At 33.9% G+C, this 27,071-nt stretch overlaps 2 protein-coding genes, 1 non-coding gene and 1 pseudogene across 6 annotated transcripts; 2 read left to right on the top strand and 2 right to left on the bottom strand.

The window, feature by feature from the left end:
- Window positions 1-1,105: 1,105 nt before the first annotated feature.
- Window positions 1,106-6,141, top strand: LOC110826063 (protein CHUP1, chloroplastic-like). Its single transcript, XM_022056654.2, has 7 exons — window positions 1,106-2,445; window positions 2,687-3,628; window positions 4,059-4,190; window positions 4,652-4,833; window positions 4,950-5,061; window positions 5,168-5,311; window positions 5,897-6,141. Exons 1-7 carry the CDS (start codon window positions 1,711-1,713, stop codon window positions 5,978-5,980), a joined length of 2,331 nt encoding a protein of 776 aa, XP_021912346.2. The 5' UTR covers window positions 1,106-1,710; the 3' UTR covers window positions 5,981-6,141.
- Window positions 6,142-6,769: 628 nt separating this feature from the next.
- On the bottom strand, window positions 6,770-14,873 carry LOC110826066 (subtilisin-like protease SBT3.5). 4 transcript variants are annotated; one of them, XM_088211165.1, is made up of 12 exons: window positions 14,655-14,795; window positions 10,376-10,455; window positions 9,991-10,018; window positions 9,792-9,883; window positions 9,604-9,701; window positions 9,374-9,529; window positions 8,630-9,300; window positions 8,469-8,554; window positions 8,126-8,368; window positions 7,939-8,053; window positions 7,530-7,722; window positions 6,770-7,380 (listed from the first exon to the last, which is right to left on the bottom strand). In XM_088211165.1, exons 2-12 carry the CDS (start codon window positions 10,399-10,401, stop codon window positions 6,809-6,811), a joined length of 2,280 nt encoding a protein of 759 aa, XP_088067291.1. In that variant the 5' UTR covers window positions 10,402-10,455; window positions 14,655-14,795; the 3' UTR covers window positions 6,770-6,808. The 4 variants fall into 4 exon arrangements, with proteins under 4 accessions (XP_088067291.1, XP_088067289.1, XP_088067290.1 ...); XM_088211163.1 differs by lacking the exon at window positions 10,376-10,455 and having other exon boundaries at window positions 9,991-10,017; window positions 14,655-14,870; XM_088211166.1 differs by lacking the exon at window positions 10,376-10,455 and having other exon boundaries at window positions 7,096-7,380; window positions 7,526-7,722; window positions 9,991-10,017; window positions 14,655-14,873.
- LOC148240309 (signal recognition particle RNA) lies at window positions 13,684-13,985 on the bottom strand. The gene has a single exon (XR_015816645.1).
- A 6,675-nt stretch (window positions 14,874-21,548) lies between the features above and the next one.
- Window positions 21,549-22,809, top strand: LOC110824680 (protein LIGHT-DEPENDENT SHORT HYPOCOTYLS 5 pseudogene; annotated as a pseudogene).
- The last annotated feature ends 4,262 nt before the right edge of the window (window positions 22,810-27,071 follow it).

Below are 27,071 nucleotides of genomic sequence, written 5' to 3'. Positions count from 1 at the left end.
TAAAAAAATTATTATGTTTAAATATTCAGTATTATAAAAAACAACGAACGCGAATCTTATCAGCAATGTTAAGTTCTCAAATTTTCGTATTTTAGTAATTTTTTATTTTAAATTGTAATTTTCAATATGTTAATTAACGGGTGTGTAAAAATTCTTATTTAATTTGATGTGAGTCGGGAGAATTTAACATTTAATGAACGATTTTGTAATGTTAAATAGATAATTTGCACCGAATTACCATTGAAATTTCGTTGGAGATATAATTTTATATATATATATATCTATATTACTATGTTAGATTATATAGAAAGAGTTGTAAATTTTGATGATAAATAACTATTACTTCTTTAAATTACGTATAAATACTTGTTATACGTAAGATAAATTAAGGATATGTATGACTAAAATTAATAATTCAACATATTCGAGAAACATGTAATTTATTTCTTATAAAAAATTTGACAACGATACTTTATGAAAATAATGTTGTATGAATTATTCAGTTATGATGATGACACGTTAAAAGATACAGAATAAAATATATTTCACCTGAATTATTTTTTACTCGTAATTTTTTGAAAGAATGATAATATTAAAATTTAACGAATTTGTTCAAACGACAAATAGACATATTTATTCTTTAAATTAGTATTTACTTCTACATTGATGTGATTAGTTATTTTTGAAATAGATATATAACGGAGAGTACTATAAAACTAAAATTATATTATCTGTATCTTCGTTTATAGATGTTTATTAATATAATATAATATAGTTTATAATGTTTCTTTAATTTAATTTTTACGTTAATTCACGGGATTTTATATTCCGATTTATACGAGTTGTGAAATCGTTTCGAAAGATATAAAAAAATCAAATAAAATAATTCTCAATTTAGTTTTTATTAATCTTTTGCTAATTTTATCCTATTTTTAATTTTTTTTTAAAAAAAAGAATTAAAATAGAGAATTTAAAAAGAAGTTCGTAGAAAATTACAAAAATATCCTTAACAAAGGAAATACGACCGTTGCAGTTCCATCCTCGGACTCTTCCCACCATGGAAAGAATCCCAAGAAGGGAAAATGATAATAACAATAATAAACAAAACAGAGATTCAAATTTCAAAAGTTCAAAAATAGGCGAGCAATGAACAAAAGAGAAAAAGCCTGCAACTTTTCTCACAAATTCCTCATATGATCTTGGGACAGGAGCTTTTCCTAAACAATTTTTCACTCCTTCTATCCACGCCTTCTTCAAATTTCAAATCTTCAAACCCAACTTTTGATTTAACGGGGAGCAGAAAAAAGGAAGGTCATCAAGATTGATCAGGCCCCATTTGGTCTCGCCAAGAGAAGTTTCAAGAGTTTCAACAAAAAAGAAAGGACCCAAGTTCTTATTTTTGGTTTAGGAGCTACCTTGATTTGAGTTTCCTTTTCGAGTTTTCATCTTCGTGGATTTTTATTGGGAGGTTAGCTTCAGTTTCAGGTCCAGATTCTGAAGTAAGAGCAACCCACTTTGAGTTTTCCTGTAAAGTTTTGATGTTTTTGTTGACGGAGAGCTTTTCAATTTCAGCTACCCAAATGAATTTTCTTGTAACTTTTTTCTTCTGAAATCTTACGGGTTTCTGTTAACAGAAAGCTTCATAATTTGAAAATTCATATTTTTGGAGTGTAGTTTCTTAAATAGTGCAAGTTAGAATTTGGGTTGAAGATGAGAGAAGAACACCCAACAGAAAGTAGAGTTAAAGCTTCCAAATTTTCTGATCAAAATCAGCCGCCAAAAGCTCAAAATACTAAGAGCGGTGGTGGGAATCTTCTGAAACCTAAGTCTTCATGGGGATCAAACATCGTCAAAGGTTTCACGGCAGACAAGAAAACCAAGCCCCAAGCAACAGTCCCAGCTAAGAAGCCGCCTCTCACAAACTCCGACATTGCTAACCAGAAGATTTCTTCTCAATCTCGGGTCAAAAGATCTCTTATGGGAGATTTATCCTGCTCAGCCAATGTCTCCCAAGTCCATCCACAAGGTTACCCAACTCACCGGAGACATTCCTCCGGGTCAAGAGACCTGTTTATTGAATTGGACCACCTTAGGAGCTTGCTTCAAGATTCAAAAGAGAGGGAGTCTAAGTTGCAGGCAGAGATATCAGAATTGAAAAGGAATTCTATGACGTTGGATCTTGAAAGGAACCTGGAGGTGAAGAAAAATGAGGTGGATGAACTTGTGGAAAGAGTTAAATTGTTGGAGAGAGAGAAGACTGCTTTATCTGAGCAGTTGGGTGCCTTGGGTTCCATCACGGAAAGCAAAGAGGAGGTGCCTGCAAGTGACATGGAAGTTTTGGAATTGAGAAGGCTGAACAAGGAGTTGCAGATGGAGAAGAGGAATCTATCATGCAAGCTTTCTTCTTTGGAGTCTCAATTAACTTCCCTTGCCAAAGTTAATGAGGTACTTTTGAACTTTTTAAACTATTTGATAATTGATAAACTGACCAATCAAATTCTAGTAAATTGTACTGTTTTAATTTTCTGAAAAAGATTGGAGCTTTACATTCCTGGATTAGTCCACTGTTTTCTTATTATGATCTGTCAGTTTACATAGTTGAGTGATTAAGTGAAAGCTTCGAATTTCTTTGAGCAGAGTTTATCTTTACCCTTTTTCCATTGTCTTGTTTCCTGGCTATTACCAGAGTGAGATTATAGCAAAGATCAAAGCTGAGGCTTCTATGCTAAGACTCACAAATGAAGACCTGTGTAAACAAGTTGAGGGTTTACAAATGAGCAGGTTAAATGAGGTTGAGGAGCTTGCATATCTTAGATGGGTTAATTCATGTCTACGCGATGAGCTTCGTAGTTCATGCTCGAGTTTTAATTCTGATAAGGTATCGAGTCCTAATCCAGCTGAGAAAAATGGTGAATCTGTTCATTCACTGCCTTATCAAAGGGATGAATTCTTAGAATACAGTGGATCAAATAGAGTGAAGCTAATTAAAAAGTTAAAGAAATGGCCTATTACTAGTGAGGATTTGTCCAATGTAGAGCACCCAGATGATTTTTTGGACAAAAACTGGGTTCATTTGGAGGAAGCAAGAAGTCCTAGAAGACACTCCATAAGTGGATCAAAGTGCTGCATTGATGAGTTGACACAGAACAAAAGAAGGCAATCTGATGTGTTTATGAATACAAAAGAGATGGAAAAAGAATCAGAAGCATCGGTTTCTCAAAAATATGATCTGGGTGCTGTTCAAAGAGCTCATCTCAATGGGAATTGTCAAGAAACCAATAAAGCTTTAGCTTCTTTGGATGTTGAGAAAAGAGCCTTGCGTATTCCAAACCCTCCTCCCAGGCCTTCGTATTTCAATTCTACCGGACCTAAGCAGGAAGTTTCATCTCAGATTCCTCCACCACCTCCACCTCCACCTCCACCTCCACCACCTCCCAAGTTCTCAGCTAGTACTAGCACAGGAGTGGTGCAAAGAGCTCCGCAGGTGGTTGAGTTTTATCATTCACTCATGAAGAGGGATTCTAGAAAGGACTCTTCAAATGGAGGAATCTCTGATGCTCCAGATGTTGCAAATGTTCGTAGCAGCATGATTGGTGAAATCGAAAACCGATCATCACATTTGCTTGCAGTAAGTGCCTGCCCATTTTCTCTTCCTATGCCAATATGCCATTTTCTCTTCCTTTTACATACTTAAAGCTTAGTTTATTAGTTAGATATATCATCATAGGTTTTTCAGGTTTAGTGTCTAAGTACCAAGAAGAGAAACTAAAAGGTTTACGTTTTCAAATCTTCATTTCCTGCTGCTACTAACTTGTAATCTGAAGTGTTCTCCCCTTATCTGTTTATTTTTCCTGGAATCTCAATTATCAAAGGGAGCATAAACAAATGTTTTTATGTGAATTCATCTTCGACAAGAATCCACCTCGTTTCTTTTAGCTACAGTATGCTGTATTTAGATCTATACTAATCTGTTTTTCTTCTCCTCTCCCCTAAATATTTTCTTATTTTTTTCTCTTCTTTAGTTTCGACAGTTTGACCTTCTGTTTCTTTTTGGATAGATAAAGGCAGATGTAGAAACTCAAGGGGAATTTGTGAACTCACTAATACGGGAGGTGAATAATGCAGTTTATCAGAACATCGAAGATGTCGTGGAATTTGTGAAATGGCTTGATGATGAACTTTGTTTTCTGGTAAGTTGTTCACAGCTATTGGGTCACTGGCATTTTCAGGTTCCTTGAACTTTGTTTTATAGTTCTTTGGTACCACAAGGTGTTTTGCCAGACCAGATATGTCAAATGAAAAAGATATAACAAGGAAAAAGGAATTTCATTTGTATTGAACTTTTCTTCGAAAAATAAACAGTATTACTAATAAAGGAACCGAAGGGGATGCTAACTTATATATAAGATATTTACATATCAATCAGAAAGCCAAGAAAATTTCCTAAATCTTGCATAGAGTACAAACATGACCCAATAACATAAAATTAATGGTTTGAAACCATTTATTCTTAATTCAGTTGTATTGAACATCTTAAAATTGAAGCTCACTTAGACAATAGGAAAAAATGATGAAACATCTCTTTGGTAGTGTCTTGTCAAGATCAATGCCGATTACTTGTGTTCCTAATTGTGCGTAAATCTTTTTGAAGGTGGACGAAAGGGCAGTGCTAAAGCACTTTGATTGGCCAGAGAAGAAGGCTGACACTTTAAGAGAAGCAGCATTCGGATACAGAGATTTAAAGAAACTGGAATCTGAAGTTTCCTACTACAAAGATGATCCAAGAATTCCTTGTGATATTGCTCTAAAGAAAATGGTTGCTTTGTCTGAGAAGTAAGTTGTGCTGGCTTTCTTTCTATGATCCCTTTTATTTTTCTCCGATTTTTACTTTCGAAATATTAAGAAATCTTTAAGCCACGAATATTTAAAAGTTTTATTTACATCTTTAGGATGGAGCGTAGTGTTTACAATCTCCACAGAACTAGAGAATCATTGATGCGTAGCTGCAAGGAATTTCAAATTCCCACGGACTGGATGCTCGACAATGGCAGCATAAGTAAGGTAAAGATATGACTGTGGTTTCATGGTTTTGCTTGGGAAAGACTTAGGTAGACCGACAATCTAGCGTTAACTCTCTTAATGACTAATGTGGATTATATAAGCACAGATTAAGTTTGCTTCAGTCAAATTGGCAAAGAAGTACATGAAGAGGGTGGCAATGGAACTTCATTCAAAGGCAGCATCAGAGAAAGATCCTTCAATGGATTATATGCTACTCCAAGGAGTACGATTTGCTTTCAGAATTCACCAGGTTTGTAGAATGACAAACCATTATCCAATCAAGCCCGAGTTTCCTTCTTCATTTTGGTAGTTAAAAATTAGATTCTAGAAAGTAAACACTAATTATGGGATTTTAGCATCCAAAACATTCAAAAGATTGAAAATGAAGGACCTTGTTGGCAGTATAAATTTTTTGGTATTCTTTCTTATGCTTGTGTCAATGAGTTGATAGGCCGGATTCGTAATGTGATTACTTCAGTTTTCTAGTAGGAATGTATTGAATTTCTCTTCGAGGCATATATAGTACTATGTCTTTCCTCTAGAAAAATCAGTCATAAATCTATACTCGACATGGATGAGAATTAAAGATTCACAAAATTTAAGATCTTAAAATATTTTAATGTTATCACTTTCTAGAATTTAGAGGGTTATTAGACTGATACTCGAGAAATGTTTTTCACTAAAGAGTTTAGTATCATAAGACAAAAGACCTCAATGAGACATGATATTTGAATAATCAGGATGAACTCTTGAAATTTTCAAATATGAGAAACGAAAATTCTTGTCGAATGATTCAGTACAGTTCGGAATGCTGATTGGTTTCTGCTTGTTGCAGTTTGCAGGAGGATTCGATGCAGAAACAATGCATGCATTTGAGGAACTTCGGAACCTTGCCAATCTTCTTAACAAATGTAAATAGAGAAGAGGGTCGGTCAGGAAGAGTTTTGGTTTTACAGTCTCAGTAAGCTTCCTGAAAATGTATACATTGATGGTTTCTTTAACCGTTACACTCATGTTTCAGAAAACATAGTGAAAATTCAAAGCTTGTTGAGAAATGAGAAGGCACCACCATTCCATTTTTGCTGGCTGTCATACTACAATAGTTTCAGGTTCTGGATTCTACATTTAACAAGCATAATGAAGTGGTTTTCTATGAATATATATATATATATATATATGCTTATAATTGAGTTATCACTTCTTGTGCTCTTTTTACATGGCAATGTTTTTTAGATGATTTAAATTATAATAACAAAAACTAGATATAAAACAGTAACAAATGCAAAATTTTAAGAACTAATATGATAATTGTCTTCTATATTATAAGGGTATATGACATAATTTATATGAACTTATAAACCCTTCAACAACATATAGATTGATATATATTTGTATAAAAAATAAGTGGTTAAAATATTTAGAAAATATGATATTATATATCGTGTTAATTTATTTATATATTTAGTAAAGATCTAAATAAACAGAAAAAAATATATTATATAAAAATATAATTCATCAATAATATTGAGAGAACTTATAAATTTTATAAACTATTAAATTTTTATTTTCGTAATATTTTATCAAGTACTTAAAAAATTTAAATATTATAGATATCTATAAATAGATAAATTATAAAAAATATATTGTAAAAATAAAAAAATTCTCCAAAAATATAATCAAATTTCAATGTTTAATAATTAGAAGAATGTGACCGAACTCGAAAAATTTCATATTTATTCATATTGACTCAAATATCAGAATAAGATTCATATCGAATTACACGAACAGCAACCGGAATCCTCACAACATGTTCACCATCTTCCCATGTCAAGCTCCCGAACTTATAATCCCCATGAACTTTCTGCTTCTTAAAGAAGCTAACTTTAAAGGAAAGAACCTTGACAGTCAAGTTAAAACTCAAGGTTTCAGGCTCTACTTTCATTTTAACTCCATAAGGAGCTCTTACTACGGCTTTATACTGTGAATTCACATTACGGCCTACATTTGTAACCTTTCTTGTCACTGTTGTTCTGCTTTTGAGGTTTGGAATTGTGATGGAAGGCAGGTTTAGGTTCAGACTCGATCGTCTGTTTTCGGTGCAACCAGTTGTGGACTTGGTAAGGTTGGTGATGGATTTGTTGCTGTAACCAATGGAGCATAGGAACTCGATGTAATCTTGTGTTGAGATATTGTAGATTAGGCCTGGATCCATGGCTTTGATGGGATTCACTTGTCCTCCACCAATGTCAAAAGGGTCTGCCTGTTTTCGCCTTGGACCCTCCTCATAAATGCTTGCTCCATCTGTCCCAGTTTGAGAAGCTACAGCAGTGGGAAGTGATTTGTCTACCGTTAGTGTAATACCCGAGTCTCATATTGGAAAGATAAGTGATTGTTGAGGTCCACATAAGTGCTCAAGCAACGTTATACTAATAATTTGAGTACAAGTTTTTGAATCAGAACTTACTTACCAGTAGTGACAAGAGCTGATCTTATGGCTGCAGGAGACCAATTGTGGTGGATGGATTTAATAAGAGCTGCTATTCCAGCCACATGAGGACATGCCATTGAAGTTCCAGATAATAATGCATACTGGCCTTTCCCTTGCTTTCTGACCGGTGGAAACGCAGCTAAGATGTCCACACCAGGTGCAGCAATGTCAGGCTACCACAATTTATCAAACATTAAGGTAATGGTGAACTGTAAACAATAATAAAAAGAAGAGAAAATTTTCATTTGACCCCTTGTGATTTAAAGTTTTCTAAGATGAGTTTTTATTTTCTTTTTGCAATTTACTATCTCGTGGAAGTAGAAGTAAACAATAGACTCACTGGAGGGGCTAGTTAAGCAGTTTGACTAACATCTGAACCATGAAACTACCTTTAGCACTTCTGGAGACATGGAACTAGGTCCTCTAGACGAGAAAGATGCGACTCGTGGCGATGCCCATTGGCCAATAACAGTCTTTGGAAGGCTCAGTTTTGCAATAGGAGACCTTTGAAAATGAAACCTATCAGTTTGTTTCATTTCTATTAAACAGGCATTGTTTAGTCTCATAATTCCTTACCTTGCTCTCCTGATGTAAGAAAGTATTTCTGTTCCTACTTCATAATCTACTTTAATACAAGGAATTGAATCACATGATCCAAGGCCATTATTGTGAAACTGCGCAAATATCAGTCCAACCCCTCCTGCTTCTGCCACAATGGACGCTGCAGAATTCATACCCTGTGTTTCTGATTTTGCAAAACAAAGTATGATTTTTCCTGCCGCTAAAGTCGCATTTAGACCTCCGGATTGGCAGTCCTCGCTACACGGACATGACACAGGACATTTTGGATTGCAGAAGATGCCAACAAAGATAAAAAAGAAAAATATTTGAGCAAAAAAATGCAAGATAAAGGTCTCACAATTCAGTTGAGTCCAAAGCTATTCGTTCGGAGTATGTTAGGCCAGTGAATCCATGAACTTGTTTGTTGATTGGAATAGACTGACCCTGCAAAAAAAAAAGAACACCCACTAGAAATCTTGACGGAATCAGCTGAACGAAGTGCAAGAATCATGTATTTACCCAGAGAATGTGGCGATTTCCAAGTGTTATTGCAGTTGGGAAGGCACGGTCAATTGTTGTAGCAGCTACTGTAATGAGCCAAGGTGCAGCATTTACAACTGTTTGGGAGATAGGACCATCATTTCCAGCTGAAGTAACAACAGTTATCCCCCGGAGAGTTGCGTGGAAGGAGCCTATCGCAATGGAATCACGATGATCATTATACGAAAACAGTGGAATTTCACTTCCAATAGATACTGATATAATATCAACACCATCTTGTATTGCTTTGTCAAATGCCTTTAGAAGATCAGCATCTGCGCAGAATCCCACTTTGATGGCCCAGCAAGCCTTGTAAATCGCTAGGTGAGCGAGAGGTGCTCCTCCTCTGGCTAAACCTGCTGCTAGTCCTCTATAGTTTGCTTTCTCAACAAAATAGCCTGCTGCTGTCGAAGCTGTATGAGTGCCATGTCCAATTCCATCTCTTGGTGACAGAAAATCCCCGGTTTTGCTTGTGTTAATAGGCTTGTTGATCTCATTGATAACTCCTTTCACGAACCAGCGAGCCCCGATGATCTTTTTGTTGCAATTGGAGGAGCTGAATTGCTCTCCCTCTTGACATTTTCCTTTCCAATGAGACGGGACTAGTCCCATGCCTTTGTCGCTGAAACTTTCAGATTCTGGCCAAATGCCTGCAAGATTTTTTGAGCTTAATTATCTGTCAGTTGAGGGTGTTTGAAGCTGAAACTTTGATGGTGTTTATACCTGAATCTATCACACCAATGATAGTTCCTTCACCCATACTGCTTCCTGTAACAAGATTTCTCGAAGAATGCTGGTGGAGGCCAATGAATTCCCAGCTTCTGGTTGTATGAAGCTTGTGAATTCTATTCGGAATTACCTGGATAACACCAGGAAGCTCTGCAATTCAAGGCTGATGATGATAAGTTACTACGTTGCAGAAAAATTATCCAGTGTCGAGAAAATTGTTTCACCTGCAATTTCTTCAGCCTGAGACTTTGTCAGCTTTGCAGCAAACCCAGAAAAACCATGCTTATAGCTGTAAATAATTGAATTCCTTGCTGCTTCTTTGCTGCAACATAAACAGAAGGAAGCTCTTCTTACCCATGACTGAAAATACAGTTGATATCTGAATTTATTACGATGAATATAAAAGCCAGACCTTCCAAGAAAAGCCGATAGCATTTCATGGTGGGATTTCTTGGTTGCTGCTGGATCTTCACACTTGTTTTCTCCCAAATAAACAATGTATGCCTGTAGTATTACTTAGTTTTAAGCATGTAACTATATATACATATATGTATACAAGAGAAAAAACCCATGTAATGCCAAAGTTGAATCTGCTTCGTGCTTATACTCACATTACTTGCAGCTTCATTTAGAAAATGCTGATGAAAAAAGAAAACGAAAAACAAAGGTAAGAACTTGAATCTTGTATCCATGAATCATTCAACCATTAGAACAGTATTCAATTTGTTCTTTTTTTTGTTTTTCCTTTTTTCTTTGGTTTTGAATACTTTATTGCAAATGAAATGGTATAGAGAATTCAATGGACATGATAATAAAAAGTGAAGGAGTTAGAGTAGAAGTCTATGAACTATATGTAGTGAGTGGAAGTGGAACATCTTTTTTTCTTCTTCTTGTGGTGCTCTTTTAGGAAAGAAAGTGGAAATGCATGTGAACTACTATAGGAAATTTAAGGGGAAAGATGCTCAAGCAAAAAGAGTTGTATGTGTAGAGCATATCAAGATAGGAGTCATACACTTTGCCATATGTATGCATTACTTTTGCTTGGCCTTTTATTTAGCCAACTTGTATGGTATAGCCTGGTAGAGTTTTAGTGTTGAATCATTAACAAAACAGGAAACGATAATCTATATATATCGTATGCAAGAAAATTTACTGGGTTTTGATTCACATAAACACTTCTCGTATCTGTACTAATAACACAACTTTTTAACAAAAACACAGATGACGCACGTAGATATAACTTTAAAACAAATACAGCACCATAGACGTAATCTGTGACTCGAATTCATAGTTTGGTAAAAAGAAATTATAGGACTTAGCATTTAGTTAAAAGAATTGTTGGTAATCCCTGTATATACATACACACACACACACACAAAGTTTTATAATTCTATGAACTCATGAGTCAATTGGGTGTAGGACCCAGAAACCATATTGATTGATTGGTGGCAATGAGAACTTTTATTTGAATTGGAGATGTGTAAGATTCCATTGAAATACAGCTTTTTCTTTTCTCTAAAGCTTCTCCTGTTTGTAAAAAGTCACTGGTTGGATTCCTCTTTTCTCAGCCAACTGAGAGAAAGCAAGCTCTCATGCATCCCAACAAAACTTTAAGTGTTGTTTCTATCTCATTTAATAAGAACATGTTTAATTTGATGATTTGTTTTTGTTCTTCTCAAATTCGGTTTCGATTCAATTTTTTAATAAAATTCTTTATAATGTTACGTTGTACTAAAAAAAAAATAAAGGTAATTTTTAAATTTTAATATTTATTATAATTTAAGATTTCTCTCGTTTTATATTTATTTTAAATATTTAATTTTATTTTTATCTTTTAAAAGAAAAAAAAAATTAAAATGATTAGAATATATTTGAATCATTTAAAAAATAATTTTAATTAATTAATTAAATTAAATAAAAATGCACAAAGATGAGACAAACTAAACTTAATATGTTTACTTTATTCATAATTTATGAAGAAAAAAAATACACTTTTAAGTTTAAGGTATAACTATAAAAATACCCTTAGTTTTTTACTTTTTTTCTAAAAAAAATATTATATATTCTAATATTTTATCGAACTATATAGTTTCACAATATAAAACTCATTTAATATATGCATGTGTATATATATATATTTAAGAAGTGTAAAATTTTTAAGAATTAATTCACAAATTACTAAAAATTGTAGATTTAAATTAGACTGTATTATCATATGTTCTTATTTAGAGATTATGTTATATTATATTATAATTGATGTTATTTGATAAATATATGATTTTTATATGAACATAATATAATATCTAGTGAACTTATACAAAACTAAAATAGAAACTTAATTTCCCAATTAGATGGTATCAATTAAATTTATTTGTCCATTCAAAGACATTCCTATACACCCTTTTGAAATAAAATCCCATATATATACACATATACATATATATATCATTTTCTATAATGAATCACTATAAAATTATTATGTAAATTAAGGAATTTAATTTTTCTACATTAAAATCTCCATATATGTACATAATTATACAACACATAATTATATTATTGTACATAATTATAAAAATTAATTATATAGTGCATAATTTATAATTACTTACAATTAAAATTTTATTTATTTATAAAAAATTTAAATAGATAACTATTATATATATATATGTACTTAAAAATTATACAACACATAGTTTATATTTTAGAATCTGAATAGATAATAATTATTATATATTTTAGAAATTATATATATATATATATATATTCAACTTACATCATTTTCTCCCCTTCAATGTAATAGTCTCCACTCTCAAGCAACCAAACTTGGCTCAACCTAATAGTCACTCATATAGATTGTTGAATTCTATATTGCATTGATTCTTAGAAGCCACAACTAAAATTGAAGTTCATAATAAATAAACAAAGAACACGTATCGTAAATAAGTAAATGTTAATACCTTGTTCGAGTTTCTCGAGGATATATGCAATATAACTAGCATACTCATCTTATTAACCTCACTCCGATGATTAGCAAATGTTTGTCGCATGTTATGCAACATTATTTGTATGTGGAGTTCATCATTTCTTACGGAATGATTAAGGAGATAGCCGTTTACATAGGAAAAACACGGAAAGTAATACCACATGTAACTCTCCAATATGACAAATAACTATCTTCTTCATATACTCTCTCAAATTCTTGAGTTGTATCCGACATATGCTGTGGAGGATAAAAATGATGATAATATAGTGTAAACAAACACAACAAAATTCACACACACACACACACACACACACGAGGATGAAGATTGATGAGATGACTCTCCATATATAACTCTCCAATATGACAAATAACTTATATATACACACACAGGCACACACATGAGGATGAAGATTGATGAGATGAATATGCATGCTAGTTTACATTGCATATATGCTTGATCAAGTGAATAACTTGAAATTTTAAATGCTACTTTTTAAACTATATGATCAAGTGAAAGCTTCCGAAGTTTTGAACACAGAAAACGAGTTTCTTTATGAACTTTATGATTAACACGGAAAATTCTATACGCCCACAAGTTTGTAGAAGGCAATACAGTAGGTGGAGTCATCTTCCATTACTACTGCTTCGAATATCAGAAAGAACAAGAAAGTTACATACGTTGGTCGCATTAAAGAGAATTATAAGAAATCAAAGATTAATTTAAGGATGACAAATAACTGATATATACATACACAGGCACACGCATGAGGATGAAGATTGATGAGATGAATATGCTAGTTTACATTGCATATATTCTTGATCAAGTGAATAACTTGAAATTTTAAATGCTACTTTTAAAACTATATGATCAACTGAAAGCTTACGAAGTTTTGAATACAGAAAACGAGTTTCTTTATGAACTTTATGATTAACACAGAAAATTCTAGACACCCACAATTTTGTAGAAGGCAATACTGTAGGTGGAGAATCATCTTCCATTACTACTGCTTCGAATATCAGAAAGAACAAGAAAGTTACATATGTTGGTCGCATTAAAGAGAATTATAAGAAATCAAAGGTTAATTTAAGGATGAATACATTTTGTAAGAATGAAGTGGATAAATATTCGCTAAAACAATTGGAGGATAATGATACTGGAAAGTTTAATATACTCTTGTAGTGGAAGGTCAACAGTCCTAGATTGGTATTCTCTCGTTGATAGAGCAAGATGTTTTAGTAATGCCTGTATCTACAATAACCTCTGAAGCAATACTTAGTATTAGAGAGCACACAATCAAGGAGTTCTTTGAGTACGAAGATATTATATATTTCTTTATTGAGGTTGGCCCATCAGGCACTACGGGGTCTGGAAAGCACCGGCCGATTATCCCTCCATTGAAGAGAGCTGTAGGTCTTCATTGCTCTGTTTCCAGCCTTACGCAGTCCCCTCCGCTCTAAGAGCATTACACCCCAAGCTTACACTCAAGACTCAAAGCTCAACTCTCCTCTTGGAATGGGTGGGCCAGCATCTAACTCTCCATAGCCCAACCTTCAGAAACGAATCAATCTCCAACCATTTTAAAGCCCCCACTCAGGTGACAAGCCCGGGTTACTGAGCTCGGCGGTATTATATATTTCTTTAGGTGGTTCTAATCTGAAAAACTACTAGATTCTATTGAAGAAAGGAGGTAAAGATTCCATTTTTAAGTATCCAACACTTGTTTGAGGAAAACAAATGAATAACGGGAAGAAAAACAGAGCCATCACCATCCCCATTAAGCATATCAGACTGCATATGGATCAGCACAGAGGTTTATATCAATGCAAGAAACACCAGGGCAACTGAGCAAAATCAAAAGTAATGGGAAAATGTTGGGAGAAGTCTAGGTTAACATTCAATTATAGAATGTAACCCACGCCTTTTATTTCAACCCATTGCTTGCTATAGGAGAGGTTGCGCGTGTCACAATACATGAACTTGAGTAAGAACAAGGGCCCTCTCCCATCTACACAACTACAATCTCCCCTTACCTTCAACATCCCCATTGCCACTAGCTAAGCTTCTCGCTCAAACCTTTTACTCTTAAGCATCATATCCATTACACTTTAAACTTTATAATCACGCAAGAAATCAGATTCATTTGAGGAAAATCCTAAAACTCGTATTCGATTTTTGAAAAAACGAACTCCAATTTTAACGAATTAGGTTAAAATGCCTTCCATGAAGAACGTAAGAAATCGACACTAGAATGTTAATTTTTTAGCTAAATTTATCTATCAAATGTAAATTACCTGCCATTGTTTGCCGTGTCTATGGTCGAGCAGACAGGCACTGGCTGGCGAGGAGGAAATGGTCTTCGCTTCGTCTTCATCAAAGACGTTCAGATTTCTTGCTTTGCCATTATCGTCTTCGGGTTTTGCATCGTCGAATCTCTCGTTCTCTTCTCCTTCACCCACCCTGCAAACCTTCGCCGCCACCATTTTATTCTGCCTTTTTCTTTTGTTGGGCCAACAGAAACCCTAAGGGTTTTCTTTCTTCTTTTACGGAAACGACGCCGTTTGGCGTGTATGGGCTGGGCTATTATGGTGCAAATTAGGCCCTCAACGGCCAGCCCAGCCTAATCTTATACTCCGTCAATTACAGATTTTTAGCATGGGTTAGTCAACGAATTGAATCGACTTATCGAATAAACCGCAATGTCTTTTCTATTCCAATTGATTTCTCGGTTATCTTACTTCACATTCATATGTTGATTGTACGCTAAGTATGTCATTTGTGAATACAAATCAAGATAATTGAGAAATAAAGTAAATAGAAATGACGACACGACTTACTCGATACGTCGATTCGATTTATTGACGCAACAAAATAGTTGAAGTGACCTCTTGATTGAACACTCTCTATCACAATTAGTATAAACGATAAACAAATAATGTCTCAATTTTATTAATATAAAAAATTAAACTGTCGTTACAACCTAAGGATATAACTTTTATTCAAACTTTCACCGGACTAAATTTGGACTTGCGGGTCAAGTAGGTCGGCTGTGAACGCAAACAAAAGTAATTAAAAAATAAATTGAATAAAAAATACGTCAATGTACTGACTCAGTAAAATAGTTGTAGTAACATCACTTGATCGAACACTCGCGTTCACAATTAGCGTAAGCTAAAAGCAAAAAATTTACGAATTTTTATTGGGTACGAAAAAATTGTACTGTCGTTACGATCTAAACGTGTAACATTTATATCGGATTAAATTTAAACTCGTGGGTCAGGTAGGCTTGTTGTGAATGCAAACAAAGGTAAATTAAAAAATAAACTCGGTAAAAAAGACGTGTTACGGGTTATCACTTAGTTGAATATTCTCGCACACGATTAGCGTAGACTAAAAAATTTTGTAATATAAAAAAAAATTAAACTGTCGTTACAACGAAATTGTATAACCCGACTTTTACCCGGGTTAAATTTAATTGAAATCAAACTCTAAAGTTTTGATAAAACTCTTAAACTAATGATTAAAAGAAATCAAATTAAACTTAAAATACTTCTTCTCCTCCTCTTAGATCTCTGATTTTAAGAAGCTCCCAGTTCTAATTATCTTCTCCCGTCGCAGTCGGACAGAGAGAGAAAATGAGAGAGAAAATTATATTTTCTCGGAATCCAAATCGGAAAATGACAAGAAGAAAATGGGAGGAGAATAGATTTTTCCATAGATTTCTGGTAAGCTTGGAGAATCAAAACTGAGAAAATAGGAAGACGACAGAAAGAGTAACAGTCTGATTGTGTATGAAGAAAAAAAAAAAATTAGAACGGGAGGGTGACGTCAGCGACAGAGGAAGAGCGGTGATGATTGATTAAATCTCAGCCGTCGGTTTATGTGAGAAAAGAAAGAGTCCTAAGATTTGACTGTTTTGACAAGACCTGACAGATGTCTCCCAACTTGACAAATTTATTTATTTTTTTTAAAAAAATAATTTTAAATATTAAATTATATTTAATTAATATTATTATTATTATTATAAAAGTGAGTGCTTACCAAGCAAGCAACAGCCTTTGTCAAATCATATCATTATTTCTGCTCTTCTTTCCACATAATTATTAACCTTCTAGATCATTCCTTTTTTCTTTTTTTAATTTTTAAATATTTTAATTATTTATTATTAAATAAATTATTTTTTAAAAAAATTTAAATATTAAAATAAAAACACCCATTTAATTTAAAATTTATTAAAAATCATACGAATATTTTAAATTATTTATTAAAATAAAAACAATCACTTTTCCAAAACTCGATAGATAATTTGATGAACCAATAAATTTTTTTTTTTTTTTATATATATATTTCAGAATACAGTTAACTAACATGTTGAATAATCGATTATTTTACAATAGCTCGACATGACACGGATGTGAAATGAGTTCAAGAATCAATTTTCTTTTTATAAGAACTAAAATTGTTTATTTTGGCTTTTTGATCCCATATTGCATGATGGATTTCGGACGATCTCCCTCCACATCGTACATACGACTTTTATTGAGTACGGCTTTCTACAGAATTCTACGTGTATTTATGAGATCGAGTATGCAACTTTATTTACTTTTTTTAAATTGAGTATCTATTTCTCTCATTTTCCTGCTAGAATTGAAAATCTTGCATTTTGCATGCCCATATGGTTGAGTTCTTGGGTTTCCAAAATATTTTAGAAAGAAGTACTTCGAATTATTGCTATTTGACCCAGATTTGTTCTAAAAAAGTCGAGATATTTTTAATTATTTATTGACACGGACAAAGTCAGAAAAATTTTAAATTTTTTCTCCAATAAAATACGTATACTTTATTAATTATATGACACATACATATTAATTACAACATAATATCTTAATAAAAATACATAAATATACAAAGAGTGAAATATAAACTATTAAGCTTTAAAAAAAAACAATTGCTTATTTTAAAAATTATATTTATAACTTTTTGAAATTAATGTATTATTTTTAAAATATAAACTTTTTCACTATAATATATAAAATTTATCTTATATTTATTGTTGTATTATTTTTTAAAAAAGACACATAATTATGATAAAGTAAACAAATAATAATCTAATTTTATATGTATATAATCTAAGAAATCATATGTCACTAACCTCAACCAAAACCTAGTACTACAAATAGAAGGGGACAACTATGTGTTCATTTGATTTTCTTATTAATTAATTAATATTATTATGTTTTTAATTATTATATTATATGAGAATAATCTATCAATTTTTTTGAATCATTATTTATGATAGAATATGATTTAAACCACTCAAAACTTATTTTAATGTATGAATTTATATTTTTTAAGTCACACATAAAAAAAAATATAATATTAATTAAAATGAGTTTAGTAGTATGATATCAATTTGTAATATGTGTTTAAAAATTGAGGGTTTCACTTTTATCTTACTATACATTGACATTGAAGGATATATAGAGATAAGTATAAGTAGGTACACGGTTGATACGCCAATCTTCATATAATTCAATTAACAAATTATTATTTTACTAACAATACGATAATATAATAACTAAAACCTTTGTGTCGTGCTCGAATATAACAAGTCTGAATAAAATTGGTCACACAAAATTCGTCATTTTGTGGGCGTACCATTATTGATAGTGACTAATTTATAATACTTATTTTATTAATACTAACGAGTTAATTCACTAGTTTATCAGTCAACTGCGGTGATTAGTATGGATAAATTTCCGATGTCATTGCCACGTTATTATTTCTTCGTACACAAACAATTGTCAAAGCAATGAAAGAAAAAGATGAGAAATTTAAAATGAGAAATGTCGCAAATATTTTAGATCCACATATTAAAATAATGAGATGTAAACATAATTAGGTCACCTCTAGTGTACGAGGGGGCCCCCGAATTTTAATAATATGTCCCCTTTAACCAAATCCACATAAATAAACTATTCCTCCATAATTCCCATATGCATTTATATTTGGATGTTATGTATCCTTATCATTATCTATTTTCCAATAACTATAAGAGATATTAGGTTTTACATGTGATTATTTATATACTAATGTAATATAAGAGATGTTAGCTATAAGAGATATCATAAATTTCATACAAAATTTTCAAAATTCATTTAATACCATACCCACCAATGTAAATTTAGAAAATAATATATAGTTTTGCTCATTTAAGTCATATTTCATATTGGGATTAAGTTTTCAAATTGGAATCAAAAGCTACAAATTGGGTTTTCAAATTACTAGAAATGTCACAATTGAATTCATGCTTCTCATTTTTTTGATTTTCTATTCTTGTTGTTGTATTATATAATTTTGTTGGGGTAAATTTATAATATAGAATAAAATTTGTGCATAACTGGTCGAATTTTTAACTCGTAAAACTCAACACGATTCGAAATAATTAAAAATATTCAAAAACGTTATAAGACATAGACGAATTTGAATAACTCTTTCGTACGAGTGGGTGGGATTCAAATTTAATAAAATTCTCCTTAATGCATTCTTTACCATCCTTAGATGTAAGAATAAGATGGAATGAGGAGTAAAGAGAAAATTGTCATACTTTTCATAAACCTAACTATACAATTTATGTTGCATTAAAAAAATTAATGTAAATTTATAAAAAAATATCTAAAACATATATATATATATCTACCTAATAAATGAATACATACATGTATGGGTGCCATATATAATTTTTTTTTTAAATTAAATAAGTGTATATCCTTATATCACAAAATTATTTTATTCTTTTTTTAATATAATATTTTTCTTTTCATAAAAAGATATCCCTACAGACCAATAGAGATCTTAACCACTATATCTTTATTTAGATTATATGCGCATTTTTAATTCGCAAGGATTAGGATTATGATTAGGATTATGATTAAGGTTAATCCACTTGGTGAATACCATACTTTATTGCTAATTTACCCTTAAATAAACATTAATTTTTTTAATTAAAAACTTATGTAACTTGTGTGGTAAATATTTTATTTATTTATTTATTTCATATATATATATATATTAATATTTAATTTAATTTAATATTCAATTTTTTTTGTTGATATATGCTACATAACTAAAAATATTATAAACCAAAAATTATAATATATAGACTAACTAAAAGTGTGTTAATATTTCAAAGTATTATATTAATGATATTTCAGACTTAGTTCTTAATTTTTTATTTCCTATTAACAACTTTTAAAATGAATATTTATGTATTCTTCATGACAATTGTTTGTGCAACTAATTAAATTTAATTGATGGTGAATTGTTATTGATACTCTTGTTTTTAATTGTAGATATAAAAAATTCGTAAATAGATATTCTAATTATATGTTATCTAAGTTAAAAATTTTAAACATAAATTTAAAAGTCGAACAAATTTAAAGAATTTAATTTAATTTAATTTTTAAAAAATATAATTTAATTTAAAACGCAACAGATGAATATCTATATTAAATGATTTGTAAGAGTTTTTTTTTGAAGTGAAAGTGTAATAAAAAAATATATAAAGAAATTTAAATAGGTACAAAGTATATTATAAATAGAAGAGCCTAACTCATGATAGTGTAGGTTAAGATAGTTTGGTCAAACTTTATACAACACTAGATAGTATAAAAAAAATATGTATTTAAACTTAAAGTATATAGAGCAAAAGAGTGTCCAGAACTCTCAAATGAACTACCTTGGTAGAACAGGTCATATATATATATATATATAAACAAATATAAACACTTTCTAAAATCCTAATCTTTTTAATAATTAAGAAACAAAATGAAAATCTTCTATTACGATCATATGTAACTCGTCTTCTGTTTAAGTACGAATGAAGTCAAGGATCACTTAAGTGGTGTAAAGTATATACAAAGGTTATATTGATTATGCACGAACTGCAATACACACTTAATAGTTATTTCATGTAGTTCTTCTAGATCCTTAAATCTTTTATTTATTTATTTTGAATCGCTTACATACTAAAATAGACTCGGAGAAATTCTTCGTTATCTTATGTAGAGAGACAAATTATGATTCAAGCAGTACTCTATATACAAATTACACACTCGATATCTCTAATCAAGTTACCTTAATTACTTCATACCAAATTACACAACTCTTTTAAAAGTTCTGGTGGGGAATCCTTGCGATAAAAACAACAAGGCTATGCCCCTGTAAGATGTAGCAAACTCATCTTACCTAAATTCCGATTCGGCCCTAATCTTAAAAATCTATTGGCTTTTAACCTACCTCTCTTAAGTACATTGGTTTAATCATTCTTTTAGCCTCCTACACAAATTTAGATAAGAATCATGCATGCTAAATATTTAAAGGAGGTATCCCTACTTACATGTCAATTACAAGTCAAATACTCGTTAAAAGAATATAGTATTTTAGCAATTAAGGAGCTTATAGTTTCAGAGGCTTATAGGGCTATTAGTAATACTACCATCTCTCATATTTGGATGGACTCGTAGATCTCTGAACCCATAACTTTTACTCCTTGTACATTTAGATCTCATCGAGTTAATTCTCTGATCAATCTTTATACTCTTAGTTGGAACCTATAATGATTTTATGAGAAATTCTCTTTTAATATTATTACTAAAATTCATAAAGTCTTCATCTATCTGTATAAATAAGCGTTATCTTTTTCGAAAATTATTCCCTATAGATAAGATAATCCATACGAACATTTTTTTACCACGAAAAAGACATCATTAAAAGAAAAGTTATGATTTTAGTCTCATTTTAGGATAATTATACAATTTAGCTTTCGTAAAATTTAATTTAAAATATTGATATCATTTGATTAAGATTATTGTCTGAAAACAAAATTAAAATTTTGAAAATTAAATTATTATATAATTTTAAATTTCTAATTTTTAATTTTTAAAATATTTTAATTAAAAAAGAAAGAACAAAAACAAAAATGAAAATTATATATATATATATATATTTTAAAAAGGAAAGATGAAAATTGTTGAAGTGACGTCCTGAAAGGGTATTCAAACTCGCCATCACTTTGCCAGACCTGCATGGGACCCTTTTTTGTCTCCTTCTTCACACGTCTTCTTCTTCCTCAAGACGTAACACGCTCTCATCGCGTCCCCATTTACACTATAAATTCACACCAACTCTCCCACATCTTTTCTCCACTCACATCCATCTTTTCTCCTTTCCGGATTTCCTTTTCTGGGGTTCCTTTTTTTTTTCTGGCTTTCTTTTTTCTGGGTTTCTTTTCAATTCCATTACTATTGGATCTTTAAATCTCCGCCGCCAAATCAAAATATCATTTCTGCTTCTCTCTGTCTTCTACCTCTTTGTTTTCTTCTCGATCTTAACAGGAAAATCTGATTACTAATTAGAGGAAAACCCGCAAAGAAATCGTTGTCCACCCCCGATTGACAAATTTTAAAAAAATTCAGCCATGTCCGCCGCCGTGGCTGCCGCCGCCGCAGCAGCCGTGAAAAGCAGAGCAAACGGAACCAGTTCTCTACCGCCGGCGCCGGGATACGGAGTTCCAGAGAGTGGCTACTCTATGTTCTCACCGCCATACGGGGTTCCACAGAGTGACTACCCTATGTTCTCACTGATCTCATCATCGCCGGCGATTGCGTCACTGAGTCGTTACGAGTCCCAGAAACGACGCGACTGGATCACGTTCATTCAGTACCTGAGGAACCACCGGCCGCCACTTTCACTGTCGCGTTGCAGCGGAGCTAACGTGCTGGAGTTCATGAAATACCTAGACCAGTTCGGGAAAACAAAGGTTCATGTCGAGACGTGTCCGTACTTCGGCGAAATTGATCCTCCAGCGGCGTGTTCTTGTCCGATGAAACAGGCGTGGGGGAGTCTGGACGCGCTGGTCGGACGGCTACGCGCGGCTTTTGAGGAGAACGGCGGGAACCCGGAAAGGAACCCGTTTGGAGAACGTGCGGTGAGGATTTATTTGAAGGAAGTGAGAGATTCTCAAGCGAAAGCCAGAGGGATTTTGTACGAGAAGAAGAAGAGAAAGAAAAGAGTACAGGAGGAGTGAGGGAGAAAATCTCTGGTCCGGGGAGAAAATTTATATGCTTTTTCTCTTTTCTGGCTCGGGGGAAAATCTCTAGTCGGGGATATCAACGCGGAAAGACAGCAAAAATCTAAAGAATAAAGAAGTAGAAAAGCGAAGAAGATTTCTGAATTGGTTGCTTAATGGTGAAGCAGTTGATGAGGCAAGGCATGCATGGCTTTCATGTTCATATATATTGGGGGGTCATGCGACAAAGATGGCGGGGTTATTTTATATATATATATATATTATATGATATTATATATGTGTATAAGTGGGGTTTGTAATGCGTCTGACGACGCAGATCTTCTCTGTTAAGAAAGCTATGAAAGTTTGATTTCTGTAAACCAAGTTTTGTTCCAACTGGGTTTGAGTTCTTTATTGTGTTTTGAGTATTGCCATTCATTTGTTTCATTACATTATCTTATTATATAAGTAAAGTGCTTTCCTTTGGGTATATCAAACTCTTTTGTCATATATATATATATATATACATGCATATATATAGGAGGCTTTCTCTGTTGAACACTATAATTTGGGAGAATTTTAATTCTTATTGCTGCAATAAAACAAGATACAAAACACCTTAAAAGCCTATAAGCAGAGGTAAATTCAACCATAATGTTTTACAACAAAAGTATGTTTCATTAAACATAGATTATGCATCATTAAGAACATTTTAATTTAACCAATTCATTGTTTCTCTTCTAAGATCGATTCGATTCATTTGCGATAACTTGCGATGATCTTTTGATTTGAGCGCGAACTCGAACAATTGCTTCTTGGGTAAAAGGAGACTTTTGATTAAGGAAGAGTACTTCAATTTTTTTTTTTTGTGAGGAATATACTTGTTTTTACTTTTATAGGAGGAAGACTCAATGGAGAATAGATACTCTAGCTTTTGTTTTAAATTTTTTGATAGTTTTACAAAGATATTCCTTCTTTAGGGACTACAAATGAAGAAAAATAATTGCAGATTAACCTAACTTGGACTTCAAAGACTTAGTTGAGCCTCGTTTGTAACGGCCCCGGAAAATATTAAAATGAAATGAGTATTTAAATATATCAAATGCGGAAGCGAGATCAAAATTTCATTTAACATCCCTTACACGAAAAACCAAACAAACGTACTTAAAATATAAAAGGTTAAACTAACTAAGAAAGAAAACTCGAAAATAAACTATGCGTATGACTACAGAGTCTCTAGGCATCCCCTTCGTCGTCCTCCTGCGGAACGGGCTCGGGAACCATGTCTTCCTGATCTGAAATGGTTAATTAAGGAGTGAGCTACACTAGCCCAGTAAGAACATCACGATATCTCACCGTCACGGAGATAAAGGTGGGTAGAAAACCACAAAAAGACCAATGGAGCATAATTTACAATAAACTCGTTTATTAACAACAAAACCTTTTATCAATAATAAAACTTTTACCATCCACTTACCTTGGTGGAATTTATGAAAAACAATATGAGAAAAACAATAACATTATCATAATCATTGAATAATCTAAGCTGTAAAACATAACACTTATCACGCCTCTTGTAATTCAATCATTGTACAACATATCTTTTTTCTCATTTACCAGCCTACTAGTATCCGTGGGGGTCCATAGGGGTTCCGCTACCCGTTAACCTTTAACATTCATAATCAGTTTCCAGGGCCGTCCCCATACCCCGTCCGGTATGGGCGCCAAAACCATGAACCTCAATACCCCGTCCGGTATGAGGGTGAAACGGGCCGTCCCCATACCCCGTCCGGTATGGGCGCCAAAACCATAAACCTCAATACCCCGTCCGGTATGAGGGTGAAACGGGCCGTCCCCATACCCCGTCCGGTATGGGCGCCAAAACCATAAGATCTCCATACCCCGTCCGGCATGTGAGACCACAATCCCGGTAGGGTTCCCTACGGACCCGGTCCGTCCACCATCTCCCAGGATATCTAGTCAGGCTGACCCCCATAATACAATTATCAGTTTACACAATCTTTCATTTTTCCTTTTCCTCAATCAGCATCATCAATTCACATTTAAACAAGCAAATCGTAATTCATACCAAACAGACAACATACAGTATCAGTTTTTCAGTCATTCAACCCATAATTAATAAAAACGTAGTGCATGCACACAAATCTGTAAAATGAACACATCAAACCTCATTTTGCATTTAAAGCTGTAAACAGGCCAAATAACAGTAAATCATCAATCACACTAGACTCGGGCTCCATCAGCAACCTTAAGCAATTTCACACATGCGTTAATTCAAGAAATACTGTTTTATCATTTTGAACTTTAATACCGTGATAGGAAATAGGGTGAGGGGTCCTTACTTGTTTTCGGGATCCGAATACGATTCACAGTGCGCCTGCAGGCTGTCCCTAATTTTCCCCTGAATTTTTCCCGGGGAACTGAAACACGCTAACAGTACCTGCACGGGTTCCAAAAAAAATCCAAATTAGGCCCAGGGCCTCTTTCGGCCCAAATCGCAACTCCGGCACGGCGGCTCCGCCGTGCTCCGGCGACGGCGAGTCGCCTCGGGTTGACTGTTTTCGGCCGTTTTTGGCCGAATTCGGCCACACTCGCATTGGTCCTTGTCAGAAAACAACCCTAGGGCCCTCGGGGGGCCAAAAAATCACGGAAAAACGGAGCTTACCGGCGGCGGCGCTCTCGGGTACGGCGACTCTCCGGCGAAGTTCGTGTTTTGGTGATTTGGCTTCGGTCAACCTGTAGAGAAAAGAATGGTGATCACGGTGATATAAAAATTGCATCGAACGGAGGCCGGGAAGGGCCTCGTCGGAGGCAAAAACCGAGAGGGGGCGCGGAGGTGCCGCTGGGCTTCGGTCACGTATTCCGGCCGTTTGGCCGGGATTTCGGTTTCGATTTGGCCATAGGAGGAATCAGTGGGGAAAAACGAGTCGGGGGTATGAAATTTACCTCGATCGGCAGTCGGAAATTTCCCCGGTGCGGCGGCGAGTGGCGGCGGGTGGCGGCGGTCGGCCTCTGGTTCGTCTTCTCCGGCGAGCGGCTGGCGGCTAGGGTTTGTGGTCTGGTGTGGAGGTTCTATTTATAACCCCTTGCCTTTTGATCACAGCCGTTCATTTTGTTTTAATCTGGGCCGTTCGTTTTTGATTGAATCTGGGCCGTCCGTGCGATTGAATCTGGGCCGTCCGATCGCGTGATTGATCTGGGCCGTCGGATCGCACCCACGCGGATCGCCAACGTGGCTCCTTTTGGAGTGACGCGGTCTTGCCACGTGGCAGGCCCTGGTTGGCCGGGACTGCTGACCGGGCCTGCTGACGTGGCTGCTGACGTGGCCGCCCTTTTTTTTTTTTTTTTTTTTTTTCTTCTCCTTTCCGGGTGCTACAACGTTAAACTCTTTGCAATGATCTCATCAACGAACAAGACGACAATTGTACATGTTGATTTTAGACACAACAGGTTGGTTTAGAGTTAGTTTTATCAAATCTGATCAAATTTGTTCATATGAGAAGTAAGCTTAAACTTGCTCCAATTAGCCCAACTTTCTATGTTATTTGATTCGAATAACACTTTAATTAAAAAAAAAAACTTTAATGCTCAATCCCGAAAAATGATTTGAGATAAATTTTTTATTCTTTAAATATTAATTTAAAATAATTGATTAATTTATTTTATTTTTATTTAAGTGAAATTTTGAGAAAAAATGAATTATAAACGATATTGAAGATAATTTTGAGAAAAATGAGTGAAAATTTGGGTTCTGAAGATGTTTATGAAAGAAAAATTAGAAACAGGAGGTTAAAGTGCAAATAGAGAAAGTTTGGCCACGTAGGACCACCAATCAGTAGTTTCAACGAACAAGAGTATGTCGTGTGACACTGCGCGTTGATATTAGTGCCACGTGGGAGGCTATGCTGACGATCTGCGTGACCTACGATCGGACGGTCTAAGATCGATCCTGTGCGCGTGAACGACCCGGATTCGTTTCTCTCTTAGGCGCACTCAGACGGTCGAGATCAATCGCGATGAACAGTTCAGATTTATTTCTTCTTTAGGCACGATCGAACGAACGAGATCGATCGCTATGAAATACCCAGATTAACGCGGGATAGTTATAAATACTTCGCATCACATGAGAATCTAAACCCTAGTCGTCAGCCCCCACTAAAGAAGAAGGCCTACCGCTAACCGTCGTCGTACCAGAGCCACCGCTAACCGTCAAAAGGGTAAAAATTTCCCGTACTCGCTCGGAATTCGATTCCGAGTACCCCTGTGGCCAAATCAGAGCAAGAGGGATGGCGGGTAAGCCCAAAATCTCAAGTAAAGCCCGACAGAACTGCCACGGCTAAAAGCCTAAAATCCTTTCGATGATCCCCTTTCCGATTCCCATTTCACGTGATTTTTTTTTATCATTATGTTTACCGTCATTTTCTGTGCAGAGTAGCTAAAAAAAGAACCTTAGCTGCGAAGGAGGACCGGCAGAGCCACCGCACCCAGAGGTCCCCATTGCTAGTAGGTTCGATTTTTGTTGTTGTGATTTCTTGGTCAATCGAGGCCCCTAACGTAGTTTTCTGCAGGGATAAGGCTAAATCTGGCCAGGTCGAGGCGAACTGCCGTTGCCATGTCGGAA

The sequence above is a fragment of the Carica papaya genome, chromosome 9, assembly GCF_054855325.1.
Source record: "Carica papaya isolate Zhongbai chromosome 9, ASM5485532v1, whole genome shotgun sequence".
In the NCBI taxonomy this organism is placed as follows: domain Eukaryota; kingdom Viridiplantae; phylum Streptophyta; class Magnoliopsida; order Brassicales; family Caricaceae; genus Carica; species Carica papaya.
Note: the sequence above shows the minus strand (reverse complement) of the source record. Positions and strands in the feature narration are given on the sequence as shown.